This window comes from Myiozetetes cayanensis, unplaced genomic scaffold (genome assembly GCF_022539395.1).
Source record: "Myiozetetes cayanensis isolate MyiCay16 unplaced genomic scaffold, myiCay2020 scf4, whole genome shotgun sequence".
Classification (NCBI taxonomy): domain Eukaryota; kingdom Metazoa; phylum Chordata; class Aves; order Passeriformes; family Tyrannidae; genus Myiozetetes; species Myiozetetes cayanensis.
Window position 1 is genome coordinate 56,319,700 of NW_026087631.1, and position 24,596 is coordinate 56,344,295.

At 34.9% G+C, this 24,596-nt stretch overlaps 1 protein-coding gene across 46 annotated transcripts in view; it reads right to left on the reverse strand.

Moving 5' to 3' along the window:
* Positions 1–24,596, reverse strand: part of PTPRD (protein tyrosine phosphatase receptor type D) — a 1,147,190-nt gene that overhangs the window by 46,577 nt on the left and 1,076,017 nt on the right. For 31 of the 46 annotated variants that reach the window (XM_050328659.1, XM_050328661.1, XM_050328660.1 and 28 more), the window contains 4 exons: positions 24,133–24,252; positions 21,994–22,091; positions 10,340–10,463; positions 1,093–1,268 (listed from right to left, as the gene is read on the reverse strand). In XM_050328659.1, the coding sequence (XP_050184616.1) occupies positions 1,093–1,268; positions 10,340–10,463; positions 21,994–22,091; positions 24,133–24,252 (518 nt within the window). The remainder of the gene's footprint in view (positions 1–1,092; positions 1,269–10,339; positions 10,464–21,993; positions 22,092–24,132; positions 24,253–24,596) is intronic. The other 15 variants (XM_050328686.1, XM_050328685.1, XM_050328684.1 and 12 more) reach the window with 1 other exon arrangement.

A 24,596-nucleotide genomic window follows, 5' to 3' on the forward strand; every position in this document is an offset into this window, starting at 1 on the left:
TGTTTGCAGAAAGCTCAGCAATGAACTGGCTGTGTAGCATCTTCCCTAGTTTATGTCCAACAGTGACAATATCATGAGTAGGAATAACCCATGAGTGCAAAAAGTAGGATAGGGGAACCTCCTGCTCTACTGGAAAGGGTGCTGAGGGCTGAATACCAGTTTCACTTCCTGATTGACTTCTGAGGAGGGTTTTTCCCTTTTCTTTTTCTCACCATCTTTCTCTTCTGCTTCTCTTATTTTTTTTCCATTCATTCCCTCCTTTCCAATAACATGTACTACAAGAACTGATGAACGCCACCAAATATGGACCCACTAGTAAATCTTCATGCAACACAAAGTGCTCTGTTACTACTCTTTCCATCACTTTCCTTATCATAAAATGAGCAAACGAAAACCAAAACCCAAACTATTTTTTATTTCCATTTACCAATACCATGTATTTTTTATAACACTTCTAATAATATCTGAATGTTATCTGAGGTTCTATTAGAACAGTATTCTTATGGTTTAGTTATGTTATGCTTTATTTTCCTGATTTTACTTTGCTCTGCAAAATTAAATTTGAAATACCACAGATAATTTTGTATTCTATTACTGCATATGCTGTTTTAGTTTTCCTAGCAACCAGCATGTGTTAAAAATCCTCACTGATCTTAGATAATGCTGAATCTATACCATATAAAACTGAAAACTGAATGCTGTTGACATACATTACCTCCCTCATAACAGGGTGATACAATCATTCTTGTTACTACAAATGAAGTAACACTTTTGGTCATTTATTAACATTTCCAGTATGACTAAAACAGAAAAGAACTCAAAATCACTGTGGATAAAGAAATGTCAATTTTTCCAAACTATAAAAAATTACTAAATAAGAGGCATGACCTCATAGTTTCACAAAGGAACTAAGATATTTCCTATAAAAGTGATTTTCAGAGTAGAAACACTTTTAACTGGGGGCAGCTGGAAAAAAAAAATCAATTCTTATGCATATAAAGAAGGCAGGCAAACATACATGAAAGGAACAAAAACCTTACGTTAGTGATAACTTAGGTACAATATTATTACCCTTGCATATGCTTTCCTTACCCTGGACCTCTCCTCTAGTTTTGTCATCATGACGACAGTTGCACCTCGTTGTTCCCACATCATTCTCCAGAAGTCACCAAAGGTTTCTGGCAATGCCCCTTGTGTGGCTATATAAGCATTCTGCTTCCTGTATCCATCTATGTAGTTGGCATTGATATAGTCACTGCCTGGTATGCCTGCAAAGAGAGGAAAGTGAAAATACAAGGCAGCATTTCTGTGATGTCCTACTGTACAAAATTCCGTGATGCAGCTGGATCAGTGAATCTTAGCTTGCTGCATGCCAAGTAGTACATGGGTACTTGCAAGTGAGTGTATGCCATTTGTGGTGCTGAGAAGCATGATAATCTATCTGGGTATAACTTTTCTTTTGAAACAAAAGACTGTGTCTGACATACAGGGAAGATTCTCCATCCTAAGCAGGCTCCTTAAACCCTCCTGTTGAGCTTACAGCATTTCTTGTATATACAGAAAAAAAATTAATGTTATCAGACTATTAATATCACTGCAACATTCATTTCTGCCCATTAAATGGGAAGATAATTATGAGCTTTATTTTATCAAAACACATTATGTAAGTCAGGTTTAAGAAATAGTGAAATCTGCTATATGGTGTATGCATGACTCTTCAAAACTGAGTAAGAATTAAATGCATGAAAAGAAGGTGGAATCCAGGACCTGTGTCCACATTGGATCTACGTCAATTGCTTGTGGCTCAGGTATTTTGAATAAGACGTACAGAGGGACTTTGATTGTGCCTACCACACCCATGGGAAGCTGGCCAGTTCCTTTTTACAGTCTTTTTAACTCAGGGTGTGCAGTATCATGCCTGTACCAAGAGAAGGAACATGCTGCCTGCCGAGGTCAAGGAGGTGTATTGCCTGTAGTGAAGATCACAGTACTAGTCCGCACTAATAGGGCAGCCATGCTAAGGGAAATGGACAAATATTCTCAGTCCACTGCTGAATTCAGCAGTGCAGTGTCTAGCTTTTAACTCACACTATGTGCGTGCCAGAAGATAAGGCATGGAAGGTATCAGTTTTTATGTTATTGCTGTTTTATTAACTGATGACTTGAGGAATAAGAGATACTCCTGTGTGATCTCAGTGCAGGCAGGATGGCAAAGTAGTGTTACTACAGTGTTGGAACTCAGAAGTGTTCCCCAGAAGAGTTAGCTGAAATACAAATCTGTGCATCATAATAAAATAATGCAAGAAGGTTTGTTAAAGTAATTGACAGAACCTACTTCTTTGAGTAGAAATGAATTATTTACATATACACAGTCAATCTGCTATCCACAAGTCTACAACCCAGGATATGGTGCAGGTTTTCAAAGAAGAGTCAAGGTGGTGATATCAGATTCCTGAGTTATTATAAAACTGCAACTGTTTTCACTCCACACAGTTACAAGGTTGAGTTTCTTTGGCTATGAAACAGCATATATTATCAAAGATGTTTAAATAAGTGTTTCCCAAGCTTTTTGCCAGAAACCAGATCTTCAAATCTATCCTGATGCATTATCTTCTGTTGGCGATCCTAAACCAGAAATTATTGGAGCTGCATACTCCTGTCTTCCCTGAGAAGCAGTGACAATGGTAAACACATTTTGGAAAATAATGTGAATTTGAATGGAAAGTAGAGGTACCTCTTTAACTCTTTAATTGTTTTGTTGGTTTTCACTTCCATTTAAAGAGTTTCTACACGTATTTTAGGTGAGCTTAGTGTTTGATTCCACCAGTCACTTAGCAATGAACAAACTCATTGACTAAATGTGACATTAAGTTAATCCACCTGTAGTCTAACCTATAATTTTGCCTTTGCACCCAAAAAAGATTCATATATGTTCTTGTTTTATCATTTATTATTTGTCATATTTAAGCTTACATTTTAATTTTATTTTACTTTCTGTACACAATTAAAAGAAAAACCTGACAAAATATTTCAGTAATGGAAAGATTTCATAACTTCAGGGGTATAACAGAGGCAGAAAATGGCACTCCTCAGAGAAGATGCAGGAATGGATGCAGGAAGACTGGTTGACTCTGATTTGAGCTGACTGAAAATCTCTTCTGGGAGAAAAATAAAACAAAACAAAAAAAAGCTTTTAAACCTGCATGATCTACAGCTGAAACACATGAAAGGCAGAAATTGGAGTTCAAAAGCATCAGACTTGAAGTTGTTTTAGATGAAACTTCTTACTGCAGATATTGGAACTAATGACTTAGAAAATACAACTGCTAGGCACAGTACTGTATTTTCTTCCTTTATCAAGATAATAAAACATTCTTTCACAAAACAGATGAGAAAGAAAAATGATGTCAACAGGAGAAATCTATACCAACTGGGTGTTATTACCAAAGGAACTGAGAAAGCTGGTAAGAAATGTTTTCTGCATAAATTAGAATTATATTATGACGCCTGGTATCATACTTTGAAGCACATGTTATAAATAAAAGCCTAAGGAAAAAATGAAAAACAACACTTTGTAAAGTGGTTAAATGATCTTCTGGGAAAGCTGTCCTCTGGAACTGCTACTGCACAAACTCAGCATGAAAATTAAGCATGATAAACTCTTCAATAAAGAATAATCTTTACCAATCTTAGCAGCCACTCCTAGTACCTGATATAAAAAAAAAATCCAGAATGTCTAAAATTGTAAATACTCTTTCTACTTACTATCTTGTATTAAATTTATTGATAAATCATATTAAAATAAATAACTTTTAAATTAAATACTAATTCTTTAAACTGGAATGAAGAGAAGCTTCCAGATTATACTGTTCCTGATTACAGATTCAAGTGAGAAAGAATTAAGATTAACAATTACTAACAATTGCAAAGAGGATTTCTTCCCATCTAGATTAAAGTGGAAATTCTCACTCTGTTTTTCCACTTGACTTTTATAAAGAAGACAAAAAATATCCTGTATGTCCTTTAGCCAGAAAAGTCATTTTACATGACAAGTCAGCCTCATGGCACATGAAGAGGATATAGCTAGGATATGGAAGTCCATTTACCACAGGCCTTGAGCAACTATTAGTGACTTAAGTAGTTTTGGAAAAAAAACCTAGGTGCTATTCCAACACTTGCACTGAGAGAAGATTTTCATCAAGGGTTTATCTCTAGCAGAATACAGCACTCAATAGGGTTATATTTCTGCTGAGATCAAGAGAACAGTAGGGTTCACAATGCTCAGCTCCACTGTCTCTCTCACACAGTATCTAGTAGGTGTCTTCTTTATTCTCCATCTATTCTCATAGTCCCTTCAAGTATCACACGTATTTCTCAGTCTCTTTTCATCACTGTTATCATGCATGACCTCAGTTTCACATCCTGTTCCAAAATCCTTTTGTATTCTGTAATACCATTTCCCCACTCTCACTTCCTATCTTGCACTTTGCCACAAGCTTTTGCTTCATCAGCTATGTCCCCAGTACGAATAAACTTAAAGCCCTCTAGGGAAGGTGCCTTGTCATTGGAGAAGTAATGAATTGTGTGCAGTTTAAAAATAATGAATTCAAAACCTCAGGATCTGTAAGTATCTACACTGACCAAATATAAAAAATTATCAAAGGCAAATAAATTTAAATATTAAAATGTCACATTCTGCAGTGACTTTTCTGGCCATAACCTGATTCTGAGCTGAGAAAACTGAACAATTCTCTGTCAAGTCTAATAGTGCCAAAACAATCAAATGTCAACAAATTTGACTGCAGTACAATGAAATCCTACAAACCTTTGTTAGCTGCCACAGCTTGAAGGCAACATACCCACAAGCACAGCAACAACTGCCATCATTACTTAAATTTGGGTTTAATAGTTAAGAGAGGTCAGTTCTGTAAAAACATGGGTCAAGAAGGGGACAAAGCAACCAAATTCTTCCTTCAGTAATATTGATATGAACCTTACCTAAGTAATTGGCCTCAGTGGGGTTTATTGTAGATTTAGGATGGCATACCTGAAGTATAAATTTAGGATAATCCTGACTTTTACAAGTTTCTTGAAAGCAGAGACACAGTTCTGCACAAGAAGTCAGCTAAAGACCAAGCTTCTGAACCATAATTCTACTATAACTATTTTCTAGTAGCCTTTTCAACTATGGTGATGAATGACCAGAGCCTAAAATCTCCTTATTTAGTGAGGCTGGAATCAAGCACAATGGGGGAAGAATCAGATGAGCAGACAAGCACAAAAGACACTACATTTTCAAATATCTCAAGAGAAAAAAGCAGTTCAGATTTTACAGAGTAAGAGTGAAAGATCAATGAAACAAAATCATTTATTCAATGCCACAACTAGAGTGCAAAATATTAAAAAACCTTGAATTGTATTGCTCCCCATTTATGCTGAGAACTCATGAGACAAAATGACAGTACATGTTACTATAACATAGGCTTATACCCACAAGGCTAACAATGTAAACCTCAGGAATGATTCACTTGATTTCCTGAAGACAGTTATAGTCCTAAATACCTTTAATTAGACTTTACATTTTATTCACAAAGTAAAATCAAATAATGAAATTATTTTAACCCTTTATGAAGACTTGCTACTGAACCACACTTCTCTTTGAAACAAATTAAACGACAGACTTTTGTTTCTGCACTGCTTCCCTAGGACATGTGCTCTTAGTCATAAATAGTGTGAAGTAATAGGATTAAATTCTGTCATGTATCTTCCAACATAAACAAGTTGGAAAAATATAATGATGAACCCACAATGCTTGATGAAGTTGTACTTACTGGTTTAAATCAATGATTGGTGTTTTGAACAATGTTAGAGCAAAACTCTGTCTCACAGAATCACAGAATATTCTGAATTGGAAGGGACCCATAAGCACCATCAAGTCCAAGTCCTGGCCCTGCACAGGACCATCCTCAAGGGTCACACCATGAGCCTGAGAGCATTGTCCAAACACTTCTCTAATTCAGACACATCTCATGCTAAGACCACTTCACTGGGGAGCCTGTTCCAGTGGCAAATCACACTCTGGATGAAGAATCCTTTTCTAATATTTTCTAATATTTTTCTAATACTCAAACCAGAAATCAGAATCTAACATGACATCATCATACTGTGATTACTTTATAGCTGTCTGAAGATGGATTTAGTGATTCTTCAGCTCTTTAAGACCAAGTAATACAGAAGTTAATAAACAAAGGAGTTCTGTTTTTAATAGAAATATTATACTCTAAATGATGCTCAAAAAAGGCCATTGAATGCCTCTACTGAAACAAAATCAAATGATTTCTTGATACCAAAATGGTTTGATATTTCCTTCAGATCCCAGTTACAATATGAGTGTGCACAGTAAACAGGTACTAAATCTTCATTTACCCATCCAAGAGCAAAGCCACTGGATGTTTTCCTAAAGCTTTCCCCAATGGAAAGTATGGCTATGCATACATTGTAGGATGAATGGACACACAATTACTTTATAAGCATATATTATTAGCAGAAGACAACTCAAATGCTATGTGAGAGCACAAATAATTTGTATAGTTCATGACTCTTCAGTAGATATGCAAGAATTTATATTGCCCAAAACAATTTCTAAACTCAAAGATGTTGGCCTGCATATTCAAAGCTGATTTACTGGCAGTTGGCCACCAGAAAAATAAGAGTATTAGCAGCTTCTTGGTTTTTTTTATTGACCATTTGTATTACAGTCAGACTTCTAGTGTTAGTAGCATATTAAAATCACTAAATATCCCATCAAACAAAAAATACACCGCTGAAATATGATATTTTATTTTTTTTTTAATAACTAGCATTATGCAAATACATGCCACACGTAGCAGATTTTTAGTCTTGGCCATTTCCTAAAAGTATTGGTAAGACTTTTTAAAATGCATAATGTTTAACCATTTTTTCCCCATTTTCATTTACTTAGAGGTTTAAGGTCACAGACCTAGATAATATTCTGTCATTATACTTTAAAAGTCTGTGTCCATCTCAGACACATTGCAAGACAAGCAATTAGATTTCAAGAACATGGGAACAAAGTTTCACAAAGTACAATTTTCTTTCAGGAGGAAAATCAATTTACCACATCAAACCTGAGTTTTCCCTCCAGAGGGACATCTAATGTAACAAAATTTAAACAGTGGTGAAAAAAGTATTCCTGCAAGTGAGCAGTGACGTGTGGAACTCCATGCTATACGTAATTAGAGAGGTCAAGAACTTAGTAGGGATTCAAAACCAGATTTGAAGATGCGTAACAGGAGTGACGAAAGGTACCAAAATCAACCCTTTGAAAGTGTTACTAAACCTTGTATTTCAGAGCTAATGCTATTTTTAACAACTTACTATCAATAGTCGGAAAGAAGTAATTTTATGTCTCTGCTAATTGCTTCTTAAGACTTTCTAGGAATCGCTTTTACTGGCTACAGAGTTGGGCAACTGTACAAAACTGGCTTTGTGTCCCATTCTAAAGTAGCAATCACAGCATTCCATATTTGTGTAACACCATCAAGAGGCAAAATGATAATCGGTGTAAGATTTCAGTTTGGCAGATGCTTAGTTTCTTGTTCACATATATTTGCTCTTAAACAGAGACCAAGTGTCTAGATGTAGAATGGAGCTCTTCATCTTAGAAAGAGCACAGTTATTATGCAAACCTCACTAATATTAGTCTTCCCTTGGCCATCAAAGAAATGCAGATGAGGCCTGTATGTAAAACCTAACCAAATATTCTCCTATAATTGTAATAAAATATAATGTCCCAATTTAGGTCCTGATTAAGTTGTACAGTAACACAGGTAAAGGAGAATATATTTTTAAAATCATTGATTTTCCTGGCAGCATGAAAACAAACACAGCTGTCAACTAAATAAGGTGCTGGGCAGACTGTGTTATCTTCATTATTCGGAATATTTACTTAAAAACTGAAAGAGAATTACTTATTATTAAATGCTAAGACCAATGTATTAAATTTATGAAAGTATACACACAAAATTTTAGCTACAGAATCATGTTAAGTCCCAGGGGTAAAAAATGTTAAGAAGATAATTATATAGAAAATTATTTCTGTTTTCAAGACCAATACAATTATCATTGCATAAAAAGGTATTTAATAAATTATCTATATTGCTTTTTTCACCACCACCTAAAGACTGAAAAAATACTTAAAATCATGCAAATCACCAAATGGGCCAAAATCCCATTTGTGGTTTTATATCTAACACTGATATTTCAAAAAGCTATAATATTTTAATTTAAGGTCAACAATTATTAAAGGAATAGAAATTTTAGCCTCATATGATATTTCTTACTTTAAAAAAGAGACTCAAACATTAGCGTTTAACTGTATTTTGTCCTTGCTCCATAAAATACTTCTTCCCAGGTGCAATGTATTTTTTTCCATGTTTTTACTACCTCTCATTTTAAAACGTACTGTAATGTACTGTAGATTTGATAATTTTAATTACTTTGATAACATTTTCTGGTTTGCCTCCTAAATGTTCTTCTCGTTTTCTGAACATATTATTTTTTCTTTAAGGGAACCAAATTTCATTGGTCATTTATATAAAGGGGAAAATGGTAGAATTTTTAAGCTCAGATGTGTGACATGTAAATTAACATATAAATTTCTTTGCATTTAGTTTTTTTCCTTCCCTTCTGTCCCCCTTTAATACAACCCTTTTTTCAAAGAAAATCCTTTGAAAGATTTGAGTCTTCTTTCTGTCAGTTAGACATATTTCTGAGTTAAGCACTTTGTTCCAAAGAACTTTACATAACGCTTCAGCAAGGCTGTCCAATTGCTGTTCCTGGCCTATCCGGACCATGTACTTAGCCCTCCTCTCTGGACCAGTGGATGTAAGAGGATATATTTACTGAATTACATCATATATACTCCTAATCAAAATAACCTCTCTTCAGTGTTGACACAGTTTTACCAGGTAGTGGCAGCTTTCTATACAGCTATATTCTTTTACAAGGCAACATGAAAAATTTAAGTGACATTGCAGAAAAATCTTGTCAGAACTGCTATATGAGCCTCAGAGGTGGAACAAACATAAGAAGATTATCATATGGAAATTCTTCAAGGCAATCATTTAAATTCGCTAATACATTTGAGAAGCTCTTATCTCTGTTATCAAAGCCTATGGTATGCAGCTGCAGTAAGTGAGGGAAGATCTAAACTTCAATCAGTGGGATTGCCTTTTTCTTCACCAAGCAGCTAATATTAAAATGGATTACACCTATAAATCCAGTGTCTTCAGGTCGGGAGCAGCCAAAGATAAGAAGCTGTTTAGAACTGTAAATTAAAACATCTTGCAGTTTAACTTGCAGCATGTTTTGACTGAAATAATTATGACCTTGAATACAGTTCCCTACATCATACGTATCTCACGCAAGTCCTGTACGAGTTAACTAAAGGCAAATTTTATTTTCATTTAAATAATTTCACTTATAAAATATATAATTTTTTAGATTCCAGCCATCATTAATATTTGACTGTCAACAACATAAAGTAAAACTCTGTCTTCAACCCAGCAAGCAGGTTAATGGTAAGGCAGAATTGGCAAAAAATAAGAAATCCTCTGAGTGAGAGCCAGTGTTTCCTGCTGCTTTAGCTCTTGAGAATAGAGAGACAATATCAAGGGCTGACCACCTCCAACAGCTTGTTTAAGTTAAAACTTTAAACTGTCCAAGTTTTTGGAAAGCTTTTTGACAAACAAAGATAAAATGAAGAACTCTCACTATACCTCACTGCCAACCTTTAGTCAGTGAAATACTCATATTCCAACAATGTCTGCATGTGGGCATTCTTTTAAACACTCTTGTTTAACATTCTGATTGTAAAAGAAAAAAAAAGTTTAAACAGAGTTGTTAAAATTGCCCCAGAGAACATGAAGCTGATTTTTTCCCACATTGAGTTTTGACCACTAAAACTCACTGAGCAGATATGTTGATAAGACATCGTTCAACAAAACCCTCAATTCATGTATGTTCACTGCTACATTTGCTTTGCACTGTTAGTATAAGTAAACAGCAATATTAATTTGCTTTAGACAACACATTGGCATATACACAGGGATCTGATGCAGTGTTATACATGAAACCCTGTAAATTTTAGTGTAAGTTCATAATATATAACTGACAATAAACATCAGAAAAGATTGTCATTATAGCAATTTACTGGAAGTACTTTAATTAGCACTTCTATTACTATGTCAGCATATTGGTTAGTAAACTTATACTAGATTTTAGTAGTTAATTACTTTAATTTTAAAGGCTTTCTTACCTTCTATTGCTGAGAGTAGAACACGAGAATGGTCGTATGCAATTACATTCGCATATCTATTCTTTGGTTTGTTTACTTCCAAGTTAGAGTGTTCCCATGTGAACTGCTGACCGGGATCAATAGACTTCAAAAGAGAAAGAGAAGAAAAGGAAAGGAAAATTTCAGCTAAGGGCTACACAATTTTTTTATTTATAATAATTACAAACTAAACTCCCATAGTTCACTCTGGAAATAATTTGCTTCTGAAAGAAAATTATTACTTCAGGACACATTGTAACGTATTATATCCTGTTACCTAAACCATTTTGTATTTATGCACTTGAACTTTCCATGAGGAATTTAAACCTTAAGATTTTAAAATCCAAGGCCTTCTCTTCAGAAAAGTAAGCTATTCATCTTTTTATCTTTTCAATCATTCTGACAAGTGAGGGGTTCTAGCATAACAGAGAATGAAAAAATGTCAGAAACTTCAGAAAAACTGTGACGAAGGGGAATAAATATTTTTGCCTCTCCTTATTAGTAAGTGCTTGTTCAAAAATTTCAGTGTCCTGTTTACTAAATAAACTCCAAACATTCCTGAGTAAGCTTTCCAGAAGGAAAAATAATGTTTCTGTTCTTTCATTTTGATGCCAGGCCAACATACGACACCAGTGTTGCTCAGAAAACCAACTGCATATCATCCATAGACAACATAAAGCTTGTTTTTATTTTCTTGAGTCATAAATAAGTAATCAATTCAGGTATATTTGAAATTTTAATGATGTCTTATTAATAAACACAACTATATGTTTCTAGATTCACTGTTATTTGCTGTTTTCTTCATGTTCCAGGATGGAGTTACAGTAGCATGCCCCACACTCCTTCATCCTTTACCGCTAGGGAAACTCTCCAGACCCTACTACTTTTATCTCTGTGGTTGAGGTATATATGCAGCTAAGTAAATACAAAACAGATAACAGATGGTACCTGCTGATGCATGCTATGGTAGAGGCTGTACGAAAGGTCATCTCTTAACTATGAAGTCATGAATAACCACCTGTTGTTTTACTTTCCCCTTCTGTAACCTTAATATTGTTTCATCATGTATATGCCCTTATGGCTTTAGGCTTATGCCTTTTGCTTAATCCTGGTAGGAACTGGTAGTTCCCTATGTGAGGTTGCTGTAAAGTATAAAACAAATGATGACACAGATAAGCCTAGATGGGCCAGTTCACCAACACAATGTTCATTTTCCATAAGTAGACAGCAACACAGCATAATTCAGAAGACCCATACTGCCACTACAGCATCAAGCCATTGCTGTTCCTGACTCCTATCAGGGTTACAACAGCTGCAAGGCCATTTCGTATTAATGGAAATGAAATATGACCTGTAATCTATTAGAGTAGATATTACTTGACAATGAGCATGTGCAAATTTGATTAATGTGATCTACTAGGACTTGTCCCTTAGATTAATAATTACTATTTGGCCAGTCAGAAAACTGTTTCGTTCTCATGTACATTTACATATTTTATAAAACTTATTTATGTAACATTTAGAGAATGATTTTGCTTCTTTATTGAGATTATTCTAAAAAAAAAAAAAATTTGCCTGGGTGACTCAGAGTGAGGTTTTAGAGTATTCCAGCAATTCTGTTTAGAAAACAAATACCTTAGGAGAACATGCACGTTTTCCTAATAACCCTGACCCAATTAACTTTTGTAACAATTACCACTTACTTGTCCTGAGTTTTATTTTCATTACAGACCTCTGGAGCTGGGCCTGGTTGAGTTTCCATGTGTAACCTAGCTATGGAGAGCAGAGGAGAGTGCTTGTGCAGGCTCATCGTTTGCATACTGCTTTACCTACAGTATCTGAGGCAGAGTGTTTGGAAGCTCCTCCTTCAAAAGGAAATGAAATGGGACTTTTTAGAGGAACGAGGAACAAATTAACTGCTTGGGACTATGATGAAGCCCATGAAAATTCTACTTGTGGTTTGGATATGATTCATTTGAGTAGTACTACTATGTGTGGTACTAACAGTCCAAAAGGCATTATTAAATGCAGCTCTGAATGAATCTGATTTTTTAAACTTCTACACAAATTTTGCGCCCAAAATGATTTTGTTTTTCAAAAAGCAGTATTTGTGTTCCCTATCTGAGAAATTTGTGTGACTGTGCTTAACATATCTTAAAATGGCTAATTAAAAGATTTAGGCTAATTAAAAGATTTACAAAACTGGGGATGACTACTTTTTTTGAGCCCTATTGTATTTTGTTCTCCTATAAAGGAATAAGAAACTATTCCCCAGTTACTATTCTGCCTCTTGAAGCACTTAAGTATAAACATAGAAACCCGATCCAACAGTAGGGCTTCACTCTTCTCCAACAGAAATATTACTTTTTCTGACTAAAAGGTGAAACTCTTATTTATCAGTAAGGAAAATGGTAAAATTTTAGTTTGCAAAGTTTTCATTTCATTTTCTTACAATTTATTTTCATTACAGTAATGTTCTCCCATCCTCTGAGAGGATGGTTAGTAGAATTTTGAAGCAGGTACTTCAAACTTAAGAACCTGAGTATTTTTGTCTTTACTGCTAAGTGCTATTTATCTCATCTAAGGTTTAGAGAAAGAATTTGGATGACATTTGCATCAGTGCTGGGAATAGAAGTGTCCTACACATACACAGCATACCCAAAACATGTAATATACCTCTTTATCAGCTGACTAGCATTTCACCTACAGCATACAACTCAGAAAGTAAAATAATTTCCACAATTACTTCTCTCAGCACAATACTCCCCTCTTTTCGAGTTAATGGAGGTAAATAAGATAACTTGTGCAGAATATTTGCAGGTCAAGTTTTCAGAATTTTGGAAAGTAATCAGTGTGGATTCAGCTCAGAATTACAGTAATATTTTAGAACATAAACACAGAAATTTCAAAATAAAAACAAGATGATAACTATATACTACTGCATCATACTTTAAATATTTTTAAAAATAAAATAGACTATTTGACCATGAACAATGTACCTCTATAATATCTGTGACTACCTAGTCAGTATTTTTTGAGAGGCATACAGGTAGCATGCTATCTAAATGACCCAGAATGAGGTACACTACTCTGCATTGTTCTAGGTAGATAACTGAAAGAGACTATCTGTCTGATCTTTTAGGTTTTTACCTACATTCCAAAAATATTCTGGAAATTACTTCACAATATAAGATGCCACATGCACTTTCTCTTCACATTTGATGAGAAAATACACTGGCTGACTAACATGCTGCTGGTTTTGAGCCTGGACTGCAGGACTCTGGCTTTACTTTACAAACTAAAACAAGATGTACACAAAAAAAATATATCTATTTGCAATTACAGGTACTTGAAAGCAGTAATTTTAAGGGGCAGTTTTGCACATACAAACAACATTAGGCAATTGCTTTGGTCTAAGATAATGGTCTAACATTCTTATCCATTTTGAGAAACAGATTCAGCTCTACATTATACCCATTTTTCATGTGAATTTATAGACTATTAAGAATACTTTACATTTAAAGCTTAGCTTCAACTGTTCAGTATTATTCTTCTACTTTTCACTCCATAATGTTTAAGCAATCTAAAACTACTCTTCAGCATCAAGAAAAATCCCAAAGCTACACTCCGCATGATGTATGGCCAGATGGTGTAATTCAATGATTAATATTTAGGTCTACATGCACACATAGTTAACATAAATTATCAAAAGCAGGCAAATGGATTGAACTTTAGTATTGCCTGTTCTTCTCACCAATCTGAACCACTCTGTGGCCTTAATATCCTCCCATAAAACACCATTTTTGTCAAAAGAAAGTTAATCTGTATTTCCTCAGACTTAATAGCCACACTGGAACAAAGAGTTGAGTGGTATTGGCAGACGTGTTTCACAAGTGTGAAAGACCAATAACTCATGAATAACAAGTCCGTACTAACAGTTTTAATGAGTGCTTTAATGGTTTAATGGATGGCACTTTAATAGGATTTCTAGTATTTTCATTCTGAAAGCTTGCCTTCAATAAAGCTGTCATTAACAAAGAACTGGATTTCTTCATGGCATAACTGTGAAGTATGGGTGCTTTGTGCAAAAGAAATAGAGATATCTGTAATACTGTTATTTTCCTTTGACAAATCTTTCAGCTATTGTGTTCTAAATGGCTGCCTGTTGAAAAAAAATCTGATCTGTTAGTGGGAAAAGACTGGAGCAATATTTACTAGTATAATGCACCATCCATAAAATAGTTCATTGACTAATAATCATGGTAACCAAAATGTGTTTCCAGAAGAATTTCAAGCAAGCCCTCTCCAATAAACTGTATAGCTGCTCACTGTGTAATTTTCCTTTACAGCACTTAAACAAGAAGAAAATGTTCCCTGCTGTAACTGTGAATGTTCCAGTATATCTTGGTTCAATACTGAGGAAGGAATTAGTATGACAAAATGCTACCACTTCTGGTGTAAGCTGGAACACATCTGCCTGCTCTGGAACAGCGCAGTACTAAGGGTCACTATACCAGCAAATTAGGAGCCAGCAGTTTTTGTGGAATATAGGGATTGTGAGTTACTTCACAAGTTTCACAAGCCCAGAAGAAGAAGGAAGTATGTCCTGTAAAGAATTTCCCAGCATTGTAGGTGCTGTGTTTGCAGCTTAAATTAAATCATCAAAGACCACTGGCTAACAGAGAAACCAAGCGGAGAAAGAAGAACGAAAAAGAAAAACTTGAGATGATGTCAATGTAAATAGCACAACTGGAGAAAGTACTCAGCTATGCATAAAAATAAGCAGTTTGACCCTCTTTTACCAATGTCAGCAGTTGTGATGAGAATTTCATACCACAGTTGATGAATTTATAATAGAGTGTTATTGTATTATGCAGAAAGCTTGCTAATAGAATGAGATTTACATACTGCATTACCAAAACATGAATGTTAGATTAATACATGATCATGGCAACTTGCCAACTGGAATTATGGTTTTTAATCAAGATAGACTTTCCCAGCACACTGCAAAGACTATCATTTTCAAGAATATGGGGAAAAAGCCCACATATTTTGTGTGGCTAAAACTTCTTTGGAACTCGAATATAAATATGCATCCCGGTTGCAAAAACAGTTAAAAATGCAGATAAGACATTTCCTGTTAACTTTCAAAGGAAAGTGACCCAACTGTTCAAGAGTAGTTAGAAATACAACTAAGGCTTTTGCCAAACTCCTCTCAAGAATAAAAGTATTTCCTGTATAGTATAAAGCGAATATTCTTGCGACCAAATGCAATAATGTAAAACTTTATTCCAATGGAATCAAATAATTTATATAAGCATATAACTAAAGTATACTTAAGGAGGAAAATATGCAATATTTGAAAACATCTTTGAAGGAGAGTGTCCTTTACAAAATGCTTTAGAAAACCTAGTTTTATAAATTAATCATATTGGTTTGTATTTCTTTGCCTCCAGTCTTAAACATAACCTGTTTATTCCCCACCTGCAATTAAAATCATTTGACCATACTATCATAACCGGCTGCGATGGAAATCATTTGGTGTTGAAAACAGAGGATTACACTCACCTTCAGGTAGGAAATAAGTATTGGGAGCAGAAGAATATCTGAGTAATGAAATAACTTGCTTAGTTTTAAATATTTTTTGTGATTAGAGCATCTTGTTATTTTATTATAGTGTATGAAATACAGCAATTCTTAAACACTAAACTTTGTAATTGTCTCATATGACACAGTGGTTGGACCTTAAATTTTCCACATATTTTTAAAGCTCTGTCAACATTTTCTTGCTAAAGCAAAGAGTAAAGGAAGGAAATTCTTCATTGATTACTCCATTTTTCTCTCTAAGTCTCTAAAAATATTGCCAATTCATCTTTCTAAAAAGCCCCCAAAAAATCAGTTTTACCTATAAGGATCTATACAGTCTAACCTTGAATAATTTTTCTTGTTATAAGACAAGTAGACTACTTTTCTCTTCCTACATGTATCACTGCCTTCAGCTGAGCAAAATAAAATGGATATTTATCACAGAATAGAATCAAGAATCATTAAGGTTGGAAAACACTTCTGGATCACTGAATACAACCTTTGACCTTATCAACTGGATCATGGCACTGAGTGCCATGCCCAGTTGTTTCCTGAGGATCTCCAGTGATGGTGTCTCCACTACCTCCCTGATCAGCCTGTTCCAACATTTAACTACCCTTTCAATGAAAAAATTCTTTTTTATGTCCAGCTTGAACCTTCCCTGGCGCCACTTGAGGCTATGCCCTCTTGTCCTGTTGCATGTTGCCTGGGAGAAGAGTGTAACCCCCACCTTGCTACAACATATTCAAGATAGTTAATTGACTAATTAAACTGTCTCTGTGGAATTCCTTGGCAAAATAGCATTAGGTATCAGAACAAAACACAACATCCTAATACATAACACCAGTTTTCTTCTATTTGATTATTTTAATTATATATGCATAAACAAATGCTGTTATCCCAGTGAAGCACAGCACTAAGGAAGGAGATAAAAGACTACTCTAAATCTTGCCTAGCGCCACTTCAGATTCCTGCTTTATGTCTTTAAAATTCTCTATCATAACTATCCTGCTGGCCAGATAGTACCAAACAACCTAGGTGAATGCAACAGCACTGTGCTATTAATAAGAAAACTTTTCATTGTTCACTGACTACACAAATTGTTTCTCAATAAATGGAGCACATCCTATGAAAGTAAAGTTACAGAATACCAAAAAATGATGTTTGTAACATCAGAAAGGAGAAACTAATGTAAAGATAAACAACAGAAAACACATTTTTGCTAAGAAAAAAATTGATTTTTGCACGAGTCACTATTATCTACAATGATATAGCAGATAAGTACAGTTGTTTCTTTGGTAGAAATTCATTCAGTGGATTATCTGCTTTTCCTGGACTTTCAAAGTGTATTATATTGATAGTAAGTTTTATATTTGCTTCTACTATACAAGATTTGTATAGTATGTTCTAGTATGTGGTGTTTGTGTTGTTGCAGCTTGAGATACAAAAAGAGAAATATACCATATTCAGTAAACTGTTTTCTCATCACAAGTCCTACCAATTGACTTTGAAAAGCTACAATAAAACAGTGTCAAAAGGCATTTTCATGTTTTCCAATACTCAGCGTTAAAGCAAAAGACTGTCTCTAATTTACAAAAGAAACCTGATGGGAGAAAACATTAAATTATGTAAAACTTACTGTAGCATTTGTTACCAGTGCATATGCACGCACATCCACAGTAAATCATAACACATACAGGCTGGTAGTGTAATTTTTGTGTTGCATCAACAGGTTTTCACATAAAAATAGTGTGAATTTGAATCTACTTTCTTAAAGGTGTAAAACCGTAATTACAGATTTCAGGTAAGAAATGTGAGATTATTTTACACAATTCTCAGAAACTTACTTTGGAGGATTAGAGTTTCTGTTCTGTCTCACAGAAGGAAGTGATTCTAAAAATATATTCAGTGTATTGCATAGAGTAGGCAGAACATTAGTGTTCTTACTCAGTCTATCTCCTTGACCACTTCTTGTTTTTAAATTTCTGAAGCCTGAGTTAAGGAGATACAATGTAAAGGTCAGACTCTAGTGAATACAGCTTTTTGCTCAGCAGCTGTTAAGTCCATATGGAGCCTACCATTACATAAAATCCCACTGAAATTGCCAAAGTCAGCAAATGCTTCATAATCATCAGCTGGGGTCAACCTTGTCTTTAAATTAGAGAACACAAAAGAACTGTGTGACATAAATGATATGTCATGTTAGCACAGTGAACTAACATTTTGTTTAGGCTTGGGGATTGCAAGCCAACAAAAAATTAATGATGGATTATGAAAAATTTATTTTGAAGTAACAGAACCATTTAATCCAACAGGTGAATTGTACATTTATTTAAATCTTGCAGCAGTCATAATTTTTCAGGCCCCTGCTGTCTCATATAAACTGGTACTCAAGGTAAAGTTGTAGGAGAAGTATAATGGAAGAAATCTCCACTGTTCTGATCATACATTGTGAGAGCTAGGATAGGAGATGCTCTGAAGAGACGCTATGAAATAGTTTCTGAAGATTTGTAGAAAAAGAAACTCGTCCAGTTGATGACATCAAACCTCAAAAAATATTACATAGCTAGAAGCTGTTTTACACTGGAGAATACTCCCTTTACCAGATCATAGTGGTGAAGGAATTCTACTCTTTCCCTTCTCTCTTTTTTTTTTTTCCTGAGAATATATAGTTTATATCATGCATATTGCTACTTACTTTTTTGTAATACTTCTTTCCCAGTTTGCTGCATTACCCTAGATGTTCCTTGCAGAAACAGAGTGCAGAGGAATGTAGTTTGCACTTATTTCTTTAATGGCAATTTCGGATTCTTTCTCAACTAGATTTCACATATCACGACAGGAACATATTCTAAGAAACTAAAAAAGGGAAAAAAAATATCCAACAACACAAAAAATCTCACACCAGGAACACTCTGTTTGCGAAGCTTTGTGTCAGAGGAATGAAGAACAGTGGGTTCAGTTTGGGAGTATCTGAAGAAAGCAATCCTGTCCTGTCTCCACCTTCACAGGACTGCAAGGAAGTTAGAGGATTTCATTAGAAGATGATGCCAGAGGGTATAAATCAGTAGAGGACACTCTTCTGGTAGTTATGAAGAGACAGGTAGGTTTCTGTCTGCCTGAAGATAAAGTGGGAACAGGCAAGGAAGTGATACTCTTCCAAAAGAAGAAGAAAAAAAATTGAATTAAATTTTGATCGGAAATTCTAATCAAAAGTAAATGGCTGGAATACGAGCAAGGATGGAAGAGAGGCAAGTATTTAAATACTTCTGAAGAGCTGAAAAGGGAGCTTAGAATATGAAAGGATGTGTTTGAGTTGTGAAACAAGTAATTCTCTTGAAGTGGCAACTGAAGTACGGTATGCTAAAAAATTAATATCCTTTTTAAATGGATCTAACCTCCTGAAAGAGGCCAAAAACTCAGTGTTCATCAGGAAACTGTTAATATAGGATTTTATTTTATGGTATCACAAAGTTGTCTTAACAGTTGTTGCACACTATCAGTCTAATTTTGAAGAATTTCATCCATGCAGTGTAAGCAAAAAGTAAAATAAAATATTTGAATGCCAGGGAAGAAAGGGTATGATATAAAACCAAAAAAAAAAACATCAGTGGTAATTGATGAAAACTGTTTGCTTCCCTAAATGTGACTTAATTGTATTTGCTGGTATCAATAAAGGTCAGCAGTTTCCTGCTGCATGTTACACCTTTACCTTCTGAAGATGAAAAATATCTTTTTCCTTCTGTGCCATCAGTTCAAATGTTATCTGAAGTAATAATAACCGAACAGTTACCATCTGTACCTATTTCTGCCTTGCAATCAAATAGTTGTTTTTTAGGGATGTTAGTGAGAACTGCTGCTGAAATAGAAGGTCTCAATCTCTGACCACAAATGTACCCACCAGCTCACTTGTGCTGGCACTAGAGCTCAAGCAGACATGTGGTGAGTTAGTTCAGGGAACTGATCCAACTGAAAACAGCAAAGAAAAATAAAACAATTAGTTTTCAGCTGAATCTATTTCCTGAGATAATCCTTGAACAGCTGCACATGTGCTACTGCCAAGACTGGCACAAGAGAGACAACAGGAATGCACAGCCAAGACAGGGAGATGACTTACAGTCATCATCAAACTGCAGCCCTAGTCCACTGCCTAGGGTAGACCATGAAACCAAATAGCAGTGCTTTTCACTAGTTCTGTTTCAAAATGGATGAATCTTTGACTAGGTGGAAATGAAGTGGTATCTAGAAAGCTGGGATTTCAAAGATAAATGTTGAACTCTCTTGGGCAAAACAACATGAATGAAGCTTGATGTTGACCCACAGTTGCCCATATTTTAATTCAGAATGTCTGATCCTTCTGCTCCAGATTAAAAAAAAAAAAAAAGAAAAAAATAAAGAAAAAGAAAGTGAAGAAAGTGAAAGTTCTCCTGTTTACACAGAATAGAAAAGCTTCTGGAGAGACAGATATTCAGAATTTAATGATTTAATGTATCTTGATAATGCTGGTTATAAATTATTAAAATTAAATTCTCAAGGCGCTTTTAATTATTTAAATAATAAATAGAAAATATAAACCATGGAAACTTTTAAGTTATATTACAGTGTTTAAAGAACCATGTCATCTCCACATCATGTTCAAGATGTAGTGAAGCTGAATTGTTTATTTTCCTAGAAATTATACTACATTATCTGACTTGTAAATAGAATTTCCTAGACGGAAAAAAAAATTAATTTGCCCACGGTACAACAGGAAATTATTTTCATATTTGTTATCTTTTTTATGGTGAATATTCTGCTACACAAATTTTCCTTTCTGATTCTTTATATGTTACAATATATGTAACTTCTATATTTTCCTTTTGACATCTAATATGATTTTTTTTTAGAGCAGTCTTAAGGTCTTTCTGAACAGTGTGTTCAATTAAAAAGAAGAAATTGTAGTTCTTTATCACAGTATTTGGTATTAACTTTTACCATTTTCTGTCAAGACTTCTAAAATACAGTGGAAACATATTTGGTGTCTGTGCTATGCAGTCACATGTTACTATGAAACCAACAGGTGAAGTCATCTTCAGTGTTTTTTTATTGCACGTCAGTGCCTGTATGAACCTTCAAATGCACAAATCTGCAGTCCCTAAAAATATAAGAATAACACAAGCTTTTACTCCAGCATGCTAACGAGGTGTTGGAGGATTTTAAGAAAGGATTAGTGACACAACAGACTATAAACAAATACTGTGTCAGTGATCCCTCTGGGAGCTGTTAATCCTTGGATCACTGACATGATCACCTATAGCTGATCGAAACAAACACTCTGTTACTTATGGTTCAGTGCCTAGTTTATCCACGTATTTTTGACACAGACAATATTTTGGCATTAAAGAAATAGCTATAATTTACTATAATGGATGGCTCTCTACGTCCCTTAAGCCACAAACTACTGACTAGAGAGGCTGTGACCCTCCACTATACCAATACTTTTATGCTCCATGGGTTACTGACAAGGTGGCTTGTAAATGATTACTCTCTTCTAGTTAAATCCTTTCATGCTCTTACAGACCATCATTCACAATTTAACAAAGTGGTATTGTTGACAGATGGAAAGTACATGTCTTGAAACTGCTTCAATAGTAAAGACACCAGGCACTTGCAAGTCCTTTCATTCCATGCAAAATTAACGCAGTGGACTGAACCTTCTTTGGAGCTTGCACTGTATTGTGTCCTGTCAACATTACAGAGGAAAATTCTGAAATAATCTAAGGATTTTTAAACTGCATGGAAGATGGGTGTTTGTGTGTATGAAAATAAGTGCTGTATGATTCACACACTACAAGTATATGCCCATGGAACCCGCCTGACATTCATCCTTATAAAAAGAGAACAGAATTTTATGAGCAAAGGAACTACCTCAACTATGTAGTCATTTTACACAGATTTTTATCATTCTTTTAGTATCATATAAACGTGGCACCATATTAGAGAAAAGTCTTGGGAAATAGCAAACATGACCTTTAAAACAATTTGAATAATAGGAAAATGGGGAAAATTACCTCATACTCCTGTGAGAACTTCAAATTGTCATTTGCTTTCAATCTTTCAATGTGATCTGCAAGTTCCAAGATGGGTATTGGGGGATGATTGGCCATACCTGTTGAACAAGAATGAGGAACAGAATTTAAAGTACACTACAGTGACAGCATTGCTCTAAAATTTAGAAAATGTAGTAGTTAGAATGTCTAGAAATGTGTAAGTAGTAAAGATGTCGTATGTGAGAGAAGCAGGCAAATAGTTTGGTTACTCAAAGCAGGACATGCTCTGGAGAGATGAGCTCTGAAGCCAAATTAAAAGAAGTCACCAAACATATTCCCAAAGCTAACATTCCTAGTGTAGAGGAAAGAGTTACTGTGAAATGAGTCAATGAGTTTAGCTAGGCATGGTAAAATGAGACACTGAGACCTGATGTCGACCTCTGCTTTGAGTAATGACTCTTAATGTCATTTCAAACTCCTTCTCCTGCACTGCATGAAATGGAAACTCTATTGAATTAGGTGAGAAAATGTGAGCTGAGAAACAGACACTGAAAGAGCCCTAAAGGGGAAAGAACAGTGTGTTGACAGAAAACAAAGTGACTTATGCATAATCAAGAAAAACAAGCTTGAATAATGAAGGTTACCAGGGTAACCGGAGACACCTGAACCTGCAAATGAAATGGTAAAAAACAAAGAAGCCTCAAACCAACATAAAACTAACTTATAAAATAAAGTATAAAAAATGAAATGTAGAGCTTGAAGATTAATAATAATGCATTAAGGTCTAGAAGACTGACTATGTATTCTGACTAAATTAGAAATACTTCAATATTTTAAGAAATTTTGAGGTGACTGACATGCAACTATGAATGACTAGAATAACATGCACCAATGCTTATAGACAACAGTCACTGAAGACAACATTGGACATCAGACAATTAGAACTTCAAAAATGTTTTCACAAGTAGCAGATTGTAGAGGCAGGGGTTGTACAGTTTGGCTGGACATACATACTGACTGCACTAATACCTTAAAACATGCTTAATCTGAAACCCCATTTATCAACCCCTAAGAGTACCTACAATCTACTTCAGGTGTAAACATCTTTGTCCACTGATGAAAATGCTGAATGAAAAAGAAGAAGAAGAGCTGGGAATTGGAGACAGATATGGGTGTGTAAGGGTGTACAGGGATAGCAAGGCAAAAGAAAGACAGAAAAGATGTGGGGTCAACTAGAACAATCTGCCAGCTTAAGTTTTGACAGGCAAAAAATTGTAAACATATTTCACTCTATTAGTCTTTGTGACCCTTCTCCAAAATGCTTACATTCTTTTCTCTGTGATTTATACTATCACACACCTAAAATGAAAGTGAGTTTTCAATGCCTTAGGGAAAAAATCAGAGCTGGCAAGAAAAAGTTAAGCTAGTGAACCCCAGGATCTCTTGAAATTACAAAGGAACACACTAATGACTCAAGGGGGCTCAAGCTGGAAGCCATGTTGCATAATGCAGTTTGCTTTGTCACCATGAATTTCAAGAGCATGCCTAAGACAGTTGACTTGCATTTCCTTTAAACATAGCTGAAAATGACCATGTGGTTACAACACAGTCACACTAGCATATTTTTCTTGTCTTTAATTTTGTTTTTAATTCTTGTTTTCTTTTTGATTCTTTGGCATTTTGGGTGTCATACTAGAGTCCAAAATAATGTCCAACAGCACTGGCCCTAGTTCTTCTGACCCTATATGTATATGTATTTTATATTATCTTCATAGCATGTCTGTGATGGTAAGACATATTTAAAGTAGATATTAAGGTAAGTTGTCAGTCAACTAACAAAGCTGAATATTCAGATACAGTGGGGATACACCTTATAAATTTCAATAAAAAATTAGTCTCAGTATTAATTTATTTGATGCAGTTCTGCTTGTCTCCCATTTTCTTAGAAATTTAACTTAGGACTTGGCTACTCTCAAAACAAGTGTGGGTGACAGTCATCTAACAATTACACCGATTAATCCAGATCAAGCACCCCTATGGAAAGTATGTGAGTGAAAAGGCACAGGAAAACTCTAGATTGATCCAGAAATGGAGGTGAACTGATGTACATCTAATACAGTGCTTGAACAGAGAAAATAATAGAGACAAAGATGTTTAGACCTTTTCGAGCGAATCGTGGGAGAGAGTTATTATCATATAAGGACTGAGTGGTAGTTTGGCTAGAGAGGGAGGACACAGAGCCAATCAGGGAGGCGTAGGGGACTGAATTACTGCTCAAAGCTGTAAAAAGTAAAAGCCAATCGGAAATGGGAAACAAATTAGTAACAGCAGTAGATCATCATAATCAATCAATCTTGTATATACAGGCACTTCAGACATGCACAAAATAGCGTCTGGAAACTGAACTAAGATGTTTAAAGGTGCAGTTACCCTACTGTAAACATAAAGGACATAAACCCTATGAGTATGAGAGTTGTTCATCACACTATGAACCTGACTAAATCACCTGCATCAGGAACACAAATCACAATAATTAGCTTATTGTGAAGGAATATTTTTTTAAGGATGCTGAACACCCATTCTTTTTTTAAACTATTTTTGTTTCTTCTCCATATTTCACTTGG